Here is a 12,785-nt window from a genome sequence, read left to right on the forward strand (position 1 = left end):
TCTGAGATCTGCGGTGCCTGGAAGCGGCTGTGTCTGAGAACTGCGGTGTCTGGGAGCCTGCTGTGTCTGAGAACTGCGGTGCCTGGGAGCCTGCTGGGTCTGAGAACTGCGGTGCCTGGAAGCGGCTGTGTCTGAGAACTGCGGTGACTGGGAGCCTGCTGTGTCTGAGAACTGTGGTGTCTGGGAGCCTTCTGTGTCTGAGAACTGTGGTGCCTGGAAGCGGCTGTGTCTGAGAACTGCGGTGCCTGGGAGCCTGCTGTGTCTGAGAACTGCGGTGCCTGGGAGCGGCTGTGTCTGAGAACTCTGGTGTCTGGGAGCCTGCTGTGTTGTGTCTGGGAGCCTGCTTTGCTCAAATTGGCTGCCATGTTTCCAACTTTACCTCAGATCCATTTCCGGTCTCCAATGGTGGGAACCAAGGCCCTGTGCTTGCTCCAATTCCGTTTGGTGTGATGTTCTCTGCAATGCTGCCTGATGCCCTATCCTGATAAGGAAGATGGGATTAGCCTTAGGGTCAGGACCGATGATGGATCCTCCGAAAGCACTCTCAGCTAAAACCGAAGGATGAGAAACCACCTTGGGGGAGTTTCTCTACTGATAACTCTGCACTCAGTCCCAGCTTAGGACTGACGTGCACGAAAGCTTGCCTTACAAGTCGCAAAAAGAAAATTGAACTACCCTGGACCAAACAGCCCATCCACAGAACCAACCATCCTTGTGAATGGTGAAAGGCCTTGAATAGTGGCCAGGCTCAGCAGCACTCCCTCAAGCAGAATACTTCACATCAAGTGGCAAGACAGGATTCCATACACAGATCCTGCCCCAGCATTGACACATTGTTGAAAGAATGACAGATCTGATGGACAGGATATGCCACAGAGGCTACTTTATGGTGAACTGATTGGGTCATAGGGTCAAAGACTCTCTCAGAACATCCCTGCAGAGTCTCACTCTGACACGGGCCATTGGAAACAAGAAGATTGGCTCTCCCTGTTTGACGTACCTGCATAATTTGCAAAGTTCATTCATAAGAGGAAGTGAAAGTGATGGATACAGGGAGAAATAGAGAATCTCGAAAATCAACAACCACTTAAAGGACAGAATCCATGCACCTCTGTCACCTGACTCGTTCATTCAGCCATCTTCGTACTCTGCAGCACTGAAGAACTAGATGCCAAGGGCATAGTCGAGAAGGAATGGTGAGCAACGAGCACATCTACAAACTACCGTGCCTACATTTTAAATGGGTTTTCTGCAGATTCAGTGTAATGTACATCACTGCAGTATTTCACAGAGCTCTGCCAAAAACCAGGGAGAATAACTGCAGGTGCGGGAAGACACAAGGAACAGGAGGACAACGCCATCGCTGACACATGAGGGTTTGGGGAAATGAGCAGTAAATCATTAACTGATCTTGGTAGTGTGTGAGGTTTTCCTGCAGCATTCAACCATTCCAGGATGGAGTCTGATAAAATTAACCATTTTTCAAACCTTTGTGAGGAAAATTTACTCTTACTATCCATGAGCAGATAGCACTGAGCAACAACGTCAATGTTTGATAATGAAGGGCGTTCAAGGTTACAGAAACAGGATCGACAGACGAGCGAAGACATTCATAAGAAAGAAAGCAGGAGCTCATTGAGCCTGCTCCGCTATTCAATCTGGGTGCAGACTCAGACGACCCTTCATTTCTCCATAAACCCATAACAATACAAATATCTATATATCAACATTTTAAATGTATTTAATGAAGCAACCTCTGGTGCATCCTTGGGCGGAGAATTCCAGAGATTCACTAGTCTCTGGGAGAAGCAGTTCATCCTCGTCAACGTCCCAAGTCTACTCCCCCGAAAACTGAGACCTCAGTTCTACACTCACCTACCAGTTAAAATAAGTTTCCTGCTTCTATCTCATCTATTCTATTTATTATTTTGTATGTTTCTATCAGATTTCCCTCATTCTGCTAAATTCCAGCAAGTACAGTCCCAGGCAACATCATTTCTCCTCACAGGCTAACCCATTCATCTCTGGAATCTTCCTCATCTGCAGGTTTTCCTGCCCAACCATGCAACATGTGTGCCTGGAGTATATCCTTTCCTTTTCTGTGGCTGAGTTAAAGTGCAAAGTCAGAGTCCTTAAATGGGTCCCCAATTGAGTTTTTTGCTGAGGAGTCTGATGGTGGAGGGGGAGCAGCTGTTCCTGAACCTGGGGGTGCGAGTCTTGTGACATCTACATCTTTTTCCTGATGGCAGCAGCGAGAACAAAGCTTGCCCTGGGAGGTGTGGATCCTTGATGATTGCTACTGCTCTCTGACAGCAGCATTCCATGTAGATTTCCTCGATATAATCCTGGAACTCATTACTCAATGGCATTATGTGAGAGCTGCCATAGTTTAAGATGGTTCACCAGCACAATAGCAGTTGGACACCAATTCTTGTTCGAGCAATGATGTTTGCCTCCTGTTCATGTATAAGGCACTTTAGTCCTCCTGAAGTCATGAATGGTGTAATAAAGATGCAAGGTCCTTTCCTTGTGGAAAATATGCCATAAAAGAGAAAAGGACATTTGCAAACCACCTTTAAGATATCCAAATGTCACAAAGTACCTAATGGTTGCGAGTGGAGATTAGAGCTTGGATGGAAGGACATTGAATCGATGTGTTAACTCAGTTTCATGTTTCATGGCTGATGCCTGATCTGCTGAGGACTTCAGCAGATTTGTAATATATTAAACAGGTGCATCCTTTTGCAAATCACCAGCCCTACTCTACATGCACAGTCTCAACATTACACCACACCTCAGTATATTCAATGCACTCATGGATGTTGATCCTTGGAATAGTTTAATTCTTAAACATTCAATATATTAAAAAGATTAGATAAAGTTGATATGTGTTATGGCCTTACAGCAATTTTTTGCAATATTACATGTTCTGCACTAATACATGACAATAAAGAAATCTTGAATCTTGAAGACCTCGGAGATCATCTTTAAGTAGTTTTAATATTAGAGCTAGACTTAATTGCCAACTTGAGTTGAATGTACTCCTGGGTACTCTATCACTTAACTTTCCATCTCGAAATGCCTCCAGTGTCTACAAACAATGATACATCCAACTTCAGAAATGTCTTTCCACAGAAGGCTACAAATTCAGTAGATTCCATAAAATCCAAACCACATAAAAGTTGCTGAAGTTGAAAGAGCAGATAACTTCAAGATCTTAGGAATAAATATCTCCAATGACTTGACCTGGCATAATAGAACATAGAGCATTACAGCACAGTACAGGCCCTTCAGCCCATTATGTTGTGCTGACCTATATGTACCTACTCAACAATCTAAACTTTCTCTATGGTCAAGAAAGCACACCAACACCTCTACTTTCTTTGAAGACAACAGAAATTCGCATGGTCCCCTTACCCCTCCACAACTTCTACAGGCGCACCTTTGAAACATACTTCAAGATTAATATCAGCTCAGTGGTTAGAGCATTGGTCTTGTAAACCTCTTCGCTGGGGCCTCAGCTCTGGACGAAGTGGTGACACTCTGTCTTCCTTATGGTCGACCAAGTTAAAGAATTCCATGTATGTTACATTCTAAATGTAGTAATATGTGACACTAATGGAACCTTTACCTTTATCATTTGATTGTTCATGTACACCCTGACAAAACAGCATTTCTTTGGTTCATGGTGCACACACATATACACACAATATTGTAATGGATAAATATTGGGAGGATTTGGTAAGATTAGAGTGGGTTACATACATACACATATTTTAAAACAGATCTTATTTGAAATACTGAAGAATTCATATTCACTAACATTGCAGAAACTTTGGAAAATGATATGCACATTTCACAAATAGGTGCTAATTGAAATGACATCATGAAATGAATAGACCATTGTTTGGAATTGGAGACAGGCTGGCTGATGGATAACTACAAGGCTTCTGACCTTTCTACAAAGTGCTCACAGAAGGGTCACTTCTGGGTTTTGTTTACCTAAGACAACAGCTTGACCAAGGAGAACTCCTGTTGTTTGATGAAGAAGGTGGGGGTTTTTGCAAGTGAGTCACATGGGCTTTCTAGCAGTTGGCAGTTGGCAGTTGGAGAGAGAGAGAGAGAGAGAGAGAGAGGAGACAAGCTCTCTCACCCAGTGTGTGTGACTCTAAAAGCAGCTGAACAGTGCATGTCAGGAAACAGAAAGTTCAAGAAAGGCGGATGGCTGGAAGTGCTATCTGTCTGATGTTTCTCTTGGAATAAGTGGAACAGAAAGAAAATCCGTGGTAGCCTGAAAGAAAGAGGGTACCATCTGGAGAACCCTGATGGGGCAAGTTTCATCAGCGAGATATTGAGGTGGCTAATGGTGTTACCTCAGTTTTGGAAATCCTGGAACAACAAATATCTCTCTGCAAACCCTACAAGAACCTTTCTGAGCGGTAAACATTTACCTTTTGAGCACCAAAACCTGATGAACTTTATACATGTTAAATTCTGTGCACAGTATAAGAATTGCCTACAACCAGTGAACTTGGAAGAATGAGAAGTGAGAATGAACTGTGAACCAAAGAACTTTTCTTAAATTTACACACACATTACATACCCGTGCACTTAGAATTAGAAGGGGGTTAAGGTTAGTTAAGTTAATAGAGATAAGTTAAAGTTCTGTTTTCATGTTTAAAGATAATTAAAAACAATTTTTGTTTAAGTAACTACTTATCTTGGTGAATGTCTAATTGCTGCTGGATTTTGGGGTCCTTTGGGCTCGTAACAGTAATAATAATCGCATATATACATAAGGATATCATTTTAAATAAATATATATAAATATTTTGGAATGATTTACTCAGTTACAGGATGCTGTTCATCGATCTCACAGCCTGCACGAAAATGCCTGACAGTCCTGATTTGATGCTTTAGTTCCTCCTTCCTGATGGTAGTGGGTCAAAGAGGCTGTGTGATGGATGGAAAGGGTCCTCAAGAATTCTTTGAGCCCTATTTCAGCAATGCTCCCAATGCATGTAGACAATAGAAGAAAGGGAAGAGGAGATATTGCAGTGTGATACGGGAGCTGCTCTGCTCAGGAATGGAAGAAGCTGCAGAAGCTAGGGAATGCAGCTCAGAACATCATGCAAAACCCCCTCCCCTCCATTGAGTCCATCTACATCTCCTGCTGCCTAGGAAAGGAAGCCAATGTACTGAAGGACCCGTCACACCCCGACACATCAGGAAGAAAGCGTCCGTGTGAATGTGCACACCAACAGGCTTAAAGATAGTTTCTTCCCTGCATCTATCAGGCTCCTGAGTGAACCCCACAACAGCACGATCATGTTGCTTGGTGCTGATTGATCTTCCTTTTCATTTTAACCCTATGCTCATTATATGGTTGTATGGATGTCAGAGGTGACCTGTGAGTGAACTCACAGAGGAACCCTTCTCATTATACTCAGTGACGAATAAACTAAACTAAAAACACCCTTTCCCTTTTTTCAATGCCCTTCAACTAATAAAGGGTTAAATGGCAAAAAAAAACATATTTAATATGACTTCCCCACAAAATCAATTAAGTTTAAGGTTTTTTTTTTGACATGGACCAAGATACAGAGAAAGTTTGTTTTGCAAGCAGTCCAGCTATTCAACCTATACATAGTACAGCAGTTAAAAACACAGTACAGAGTGCAGAGTGAGCTCAGGTCGAACAGAGGACAAGTGTCATTATTTGATTCGCATGAAGCTTATTCAGGTGTCTGATAACAGTGGGAAAAAAACTGTCCTTGAATCTGGTGGTGCGTGAATCCTCTTTCTGCAGGAGGAGGGAGAATAGAGTGTGGCTGGGGTAGGATGAGTCTTTCTTTTCTGAGACAGCAAGAAATGTCGATGGAGTGGATGGGACGGGCAGAGGAAATCGTGAGATGGTCTAAGCTGTGTTCACAATTCTCCGCAGTATCTTGTGGACTTGGGTAGAGCTGTTCCCTTACCACGCAGAGATGGACCCTGGCAGGATACTTCCAATGGTGTACCTGTAGTGGTTGGCAGCACAGGTCACATCCCAATTTTCCTCAGGTCCTCGAGGAAGGAGAGGCCCTGGTGTTGCACACCATGTCGACTGGCTAGACCTGGACAGGTCATTGGTGATGTTTATTCCTGAGAGTTTAAGCCGCCTACAATCTTCACCGTAAAGCGGAACAAGTCTTCGGCCAGATCCTTTTTCTTGTCGACACTGATGGAGAGGTTTTTATCTTGTCACCGAGCCACTAGCCCTCTATTTCCCTTCTATATTCTGACTCATTGTCGCTTAAGCTGTGGTCACATCAGTGTACTGGAGATAAATCCATCATTCCCCTCCAAAAAAACAATAAAGCAATCCTGGATGGCTAACTACAGTAAACTCCCCATTATCCAGAATTCAAGCAACCAGCAGCTTCAAGTGATCAGCAAAAAAAAAAACTACAGAAAATAAACAGGTTAAAAATATGAAAGTTTAAAACTGGCTCCACTGAGCAGTTTGTTTGCTAATCACGCAATCTCAAGCAACCGGAAAATTCACTTATTCGGCATCTACCAATCCCCAAAGGCCAGGGGTTTTACTGTACAGTATTTAGAAATAAAACCATGGAGCTTTTATTTTTGCATAATTTTGAGTGGATGTCTGGAATTTTTTTCAGATAAAATGTTGTGAACTGTGGAGCCTAACACCTTCTTTCAGAACCAAAGACAACAGATTGTTATTAATTAAGATTGTCAAGAGGTACGGGCCCAATGCAGGCAAAAATAGTTCCGATACCAATCAGTCATGATCTAAGTGAATGTGCGGAGCAGGCCCAAGGGTCTGGCTTGCTAATTCCCTCTCTTCTGATCTTCCAGACACAAGAATGCCAACAGACAATATTCTACAGGAGCAATTCACTTACTAAACAAGGGATACTTTGTTTGCCCAACAACTAACATGGAATTATGGTTCAGACCTTTAAAGTGCAGAGAGAGAGAGAGACGGAGGTGTAACTGGGCAATTTAATTTGGACGGCGAGTGCAAAATTAAATGACACAAGGACAAAATTAACAAGCATCAAGCAGAACTAGACATTAGAATTTCCATTCCTCCAGCCAAAACTGGCACATTTGCTCAAAATCGGTTCCTACCAACAACTTTGTCCATTAACAGTTCAAAAAATAAAAGCTCACTAATTATCTGGTTAAAAGCAGGATTGAAGGTTGTGAGGATAAGTATAGCCAGAGACGATAAATTATTTTGTTAAACATAATCATTCCTGTGGGTCTGGAATCTGGATACAACAATGATGGAATGAAATGCGTTTGGCCGGTAGACAAACTGGGTTTTTTGTCCAACTCAGGGAGCATTGGATTTTGGTGGGGAATAAAGTTCAGGTTTATTGTCATACAACCTGACAAATCAGCCTATCTCCATGCCATAGTGCACAAACTCAGATACACAGTACACCCTACTCTTCTTTGGCTTGGCTTCGCGGACGAAGATTTATGGAGGGGGTAAAAAGTCCACGTCAGCTGCAGGCTCGTTTGTGGCTGACCAGTCCGATGCGGGACAGGCAGACACGATTGCAGCGGTTGCAAGGGAAAATTGGTTGGTTGGGGTTGGGTGTTGGGTTTTTCCTCCTTTGCCTTTTGTCAGTGAGGTGGGCTCTGCGGTCTTCTTCAAAGGAGGCTGCTGCCCGCCAAACTGTGAGGCGCCAAGATGCACGGTTTGAGGCGTTATCAGCCCACTGGCGGTGGTCAATGTGGCAGGCACCAAGAGATTTCTTTAGGCAGTCCTTGTACCTTTTCTTTGGTGCACCTCTGTCACGGTGGCCAGTGGAGAGCTCGCCATATAACACGATCTTGGGAAGGCGATGGTCCTCCATTCTGGAGACGTGACCCATCCAGCGCAGCTGGATCTTCAGCTACGGCTCCTAGAACGCTTCCACCAGCGTTGTCTCCGCTCCATCCTCAACATCCATTGGAGCGCTTTCATCCCTAACGTCGAAGTACTCGAGATGGCAGAGGTCGACAGCATCGAGTCCACGCTGCTGAAGAAGAACACCCTACACACAAACAACATTTATACATTGTGATCCCAAAAAAAAGCTATATAAAAATAATTTATATGTTTCTAAGATTGTTCAGCAGTCTCACCACCTGCGGGAACAAGCTGTTTCCCACCTTGGCAGTCTTGGTTTTTACACTCCTGCACTTCTTCCTTGTAGTTAATGTCTCAAAGTTACTGCGGGCTGGATGGTAATGAATCTCTGAGCCCTCTTTAAGCACCACTCCCTGTAGATGTCGTCGATAGAGGGAAGGGAGACCCTAGTGATCTTCTCAGCAGTTTTAATCACCCTCCATACTGACCTCCAATCTGATGTTTTGCAGCCTCCGTACCACACTGTGATGCAGCCAGACAGGACACTTTCTATTGTGCTCTTGTAGAACGTTGTTAGGGTGGAAACTGGGCCTTGCACTGGTCAACCTCAGGAAGAGTAGGCAATGCTGCATGTTCTTGACTAATGAGGAGGTATTTAAACAGGAAGAAGGTCCCATTGAGAGCAAATGAGAAGAAAGTTCTACATTCAGAGTTTTAGGAAATGTTGGAACTTTCTATCTCAGAGAGATGCAGATGGATATTTATTGAACCCATTCAAGCTGGCATCAATGCATCCATTTATGCAAGTGAATATGGAGATGTGGTGTAAAAACAGACACGGTGAAGGACCATTCCTGATCTTACTGAATGGTGGAGCAGACTGATGACTTACACCTCTTTCCATGCTCTTAACTTGCAAATGGTGGGCAGATTCACTTTCATTCCTTTGATTTTGTTTCTGAATAACTGGAATAAACCTTGAGTGAACATCGTGCATCTATAAATAACTTGTGGTGTTTTCTGCTGAAATCAAAATCTGCGAGAACTGGCAGCGAGCCAGAGTAATATTTCCTCTCCAGTTTTTATTTTGTTACTGATTTTGTATTGATTTACCCGCCCCAAATAAAAAAAAACAAACCAAATTGCATTTTCCCATCAATTGACTGACCTCAGGCTCCTGGGATATCAAATCTACTACCACTTTAGAATTCACAGTTTAGCATTCAACTCTTTTGTGGTCTTGACAAAAATCAACCTCAAACCTCTTCATGTCTTAAAATTCCTTCACTCCCAGGTTCTTGGTCATCTTCTTCTTCTTTGGCTTGGCTTCGCGGACGAAGATTTATGGAGGGGGTAAAAAGTCCACGTCAGCTGCAGGCTCGTTTGTGGCTGACAAGTCCGATGCGGGACAGGCAGACACGATTGCAGCGGTTGCAAGGGAAAATTGGTTGGTTGGGGTTGGGTGTTGGGTTTTTCCTCCTTTGCCTTTTGTCAGTGAGGTGGGCTCTGCGGTCTTCTTCAAAGGAGGTTGCTGCCCGCCAAACTGTGAGGCGCCAAGATGCACGGTTTGAGGCGTTATCAGCCCACTGGCGGTGGTCAATGTGGCAGGCACCAAGAGATTTCTTTAGGCAGTCCTTGTACCTTTTCTTTGGTGCACCTCTGTCACGGTGGCCAGTGGAGAGCTCGCCATATAACACGATCTTGGGAAGGCGATGGTCCTCCATTCTGGAGACGTGACCCATCCAGCGCAGCTGGATCTTCAGCAGCGTGGACTCGATGCTGTCGACCTCTGCCATCTCGAGTACTTCGACGTTAGGGATGAAAGCGCTCCAATGGATGTTGAGGATGGAGCGGAGACAACGCTGGTGGAAGCGTTCTAGGAGCCGTAGGTGGTGCCGGTAGAGGACCCATGATTCGGAGCCGAACAGGAGTGTGGGTATGACAACGGCTCTGTATACGCTTATCTTTGTGAGGTTTTTCAGTTGGTTGTTTTTCCAGACTCTTTTGTGTAGTCTTCCAAAGGCGCTATTTGCCTTGGCGAGTCTGTTGTCTATCTCATTGTCGATCCTTGCATCTGATGAAATGGTGCAGCCGAGATAGGTTATCACACCACCAACTCTCACAAATTCCTTTTTCAAACCACATTCCTTTGTAAGGGAAAAGGACCTTGATCACGGTGAGGTCGAAATTGAACAGGCCTGTGCGCTGGACAATGTGGAGATTAATGAAGCAGAAATGTTGGATCTTCTTAAAACCATCAAGATTGATAAGTCCCCGGGGCTGGACACGATATACTACAGGCTGCTGTGGGAAGTGAGAGAAGAGCTAGCTGGGGCAGTAGCTATGGTCCTTGTATCCTCTTTGGCTGTAGGGGAGGTGTCGAAGGATTGGAGAATGGCAAATGTAGATCCCTTGTTTAAAAAAAGGTAACAGGGAGAATCCTGGGAATTATAGACCGGTGAGTTTTACGTCAGTGGTGTGCAAACTAATAGAGGGAATTTTTAAGGATCTATGAGTATTTGGAGAAGCAAGGTCTACTCAAGGATAGTCGGCCTCACGAGTCTAATTGAGTTTGTTGAGGTAACAAAAGGAATTGATGAGGGTAGGAAGGTAGATGTGATCTACATGGATTTTAGCAAGATATTTAACAAGGCCGCCCACAAGAGATTCATCCAGAAAGTCATGAGTAACGTTGGCTGTGTGGATAAGAAATTGGCTTGTAGGAAGAAAGCAGAGAGTAGTAGTGGAAGGAAAATATTCTTCTTGGAGGTCAGTGACTAGTGGAGCATAGCAGGGATCTGTAATGGGACCCCTGAACTTTGTGATTTTTATAAATGACCTGAATGAAGAGATGGAAGGATGGGTCATTAAGTTTGTGGATGACACAAAGGTTGGAGGAGTTGTGGATGGAGCTGAAGGTTGTTGAATGTTACAAGAGGATATAGACAGGATGCAGAATTGGGCAGAAAAGTGGCAGATGGATTTCAATCCGGATAAGTGTGAGGTGTTGCATTTTGGAAGGACAAACCAGAAGGATGAATACAGAGTTTATGGGCAGTTACTTAAGAGTGTGGATGAACATAACTCCATATCAGAACTCTAGGGGTACAATCCATATATTCCTCAAGGTCACAGCTCTGGTTGATGGGATATTTAAGAAGGCCTATGGGATGCTGGGATTCATTAATAGGAGGATTAAATTCAGGAGTAGAGGGGTCATGTTGCAACTCTACAAATCTCTGGTGAGACCACACTTACAGTATTGCATTCAGTTCTGGTCACCTCATTATAGGAAGGATGTAGAAGCTATGGAGAGGGTGCAGAGGAGATTTACCAGGATGCTGTCTGGATTGGGAAATAAGTCTTATTTGGCAAGGTTAGCAGAGCTGGGACATTTCTCTTTGGAGCGTGGAAGGCTGAGGGAAGACTTGATAAAGGTCTGCAAGATTATGAGAGGCATAGATAGCCAGCACCTGTCTCCCAGGGTAGGATCAGAAAACACCAGAAGACATATGTATAAAGTGGAGGGAGGGAAGTTTAGGGTGACATCAGGGGTAAGTTTTTTAAATGGCGAGTTGTGGGTCCCTGGAATACCTTGTCGGGAACGACAGTGGAGGCTGAAATATTGGGGGCATTTAAGAGACACTTAGTCAGACACATGGATGAAAGAAAAATAGAGCGTTATGGGATAGGGAGGGTTTAGTACTTCCTTCCTTTGGGAAGGAATACATAGGTGAGCACGACATCGAGGGCTCAGCTCATTTCATGTAGCCCAGCTCATTTCATCAAACTACCCATTTTCCTTGATCCTGATCTTGTGAGGCTTCTTGGGTAACTCTTGAATCACGTTTTTTTAAATTTAGACATACAGCGCAGTAACAGACCCTTCCAGCCCATGAGCCCGTGCACCCCAAATACACCAATTGACCCGTAACCCTGGTTACGTTTTGAACAGTGGGTGGAAACCAGCGCAGCCAGAGAAAACCCACACAGACACGGAGAGAACATACAAACTCTTTACAGGCAGGGCCGGATTCGAACCTGGGTTGCTGGAGCTGTACTGGAGCACTCTATATAATAGAACGTTGGGATGACACACAAGAGTTTTGGAATAAATGCGGAAGGCAAGTGGACAAATTCCTCAAGCATTCTCTCCCTTCTTCAAAAGTTCAGAGCATTTCATCTTTTATCTCTTAGATTTATGACAAGCAAATGACCTCGTGCCGTGATAACTCATACCACCATGTAAAAAGTACAATTACAGATAATAGGATGATAATGAAAAGGAAGATCAATTAGCACCAAGCAAGGACAATGAGATAGAACTGATATGGAGTTCATTCAGGAACCTGATGGTTGCAGGGAAGAAAATGTCGTGTAGCCTGTTGGTGTGTGCTTTCACAATGAAGCCCTCTTCCTGATGTATCAGGGGTGTGATGGGCCCATTTGTACATTGGCTTCCTTCCCTAGGCAGCGGAAGATGTAGTTGGAGTCAATGCGTGGGAGGGACATCTGTATTCACCTCTTCTGGGGCTTCTTTGGATCTTGAACAATGCAACTCCCATATCACACTGTGATATCTCCTCTTCCCTTTCATCTATTGCTACATTAATTGGGAGCATTACTGAAATAGGACTCAAAAAATTCTTAAGCTTCCTTTCCATCCATCACAGAGACTCTTAGACAGACACATGGATGAAAGAAAAATAGAGGGTTAAGAGGTAGGGAGGGTTTAGTACTTTTTTTTCAAGGAAGGAATATGTGGGTCAGCATCGAGGGCCGAAGGGCTTGTACTGTGCTATATTGTTCTATGTTCTATAACCCACCACCATCAGGAAGAAGGTACACGAACATCAAAATCAAGACGGCCAGGCTGGAAAATAGCTTCTTCTTGCAGGATGCGAGAATGATG

The 12,785-nt window shown here is 44.0% G+C and overlaps 1 protein-coding gene and 1 long non-coding RNA gene across 5 annotated transcripts in view; one reads left to right on the forward strand and one right to left on the reverse strand.

The window, feature by feature from the left end:
• Positions 1-12,785, reverse strand: part of nhej1 (nonhomologous end-joining factor 1) — a 406,931-nt gene that overhangs the window by 194,746 nt on the left and 199,400 nt on the right. The window contains exon 6 of one of the 3 annotated variants that reach the window (XM_069935937.1): positions 380-481. The exons of the other annotated variants lie outside the window; for them this stretch is intronic. Within the exon in view, the coding sequence (XP_069792038.1) occupies positions 380-481 (102 nt within the window). The remainder of the gene's footprint in view (positions 1-379; positions 482-12,785) is intronic. 3 annotated transcript variants of the gene reach the window in all.
• Positions 1-12,785, forward strand: part of LOC138762258 (uncharacterized) — a 77,768-nt gene that overhangs the window by 63,930 nt on the left and 1,053 nt on the right. The window lies entirely within an intron of this gene.

The sequence above is a fragment of the Narcine bancroftii genome, chromosome 4, assembly GCF_036971445.1.
Source record: "Narcine bancroftii isolate sNarBan1 chromosome 4, sNarBan1.hap1, whole genome shotgun sequence".
In the NCBI taxonomy this organism is placed as follows: Eukaryota; Metazoa; Chordata; class Chondrichthyes; order Torpediniformes; family Narcinidae; genus Narcine; species Narcine bancroftii.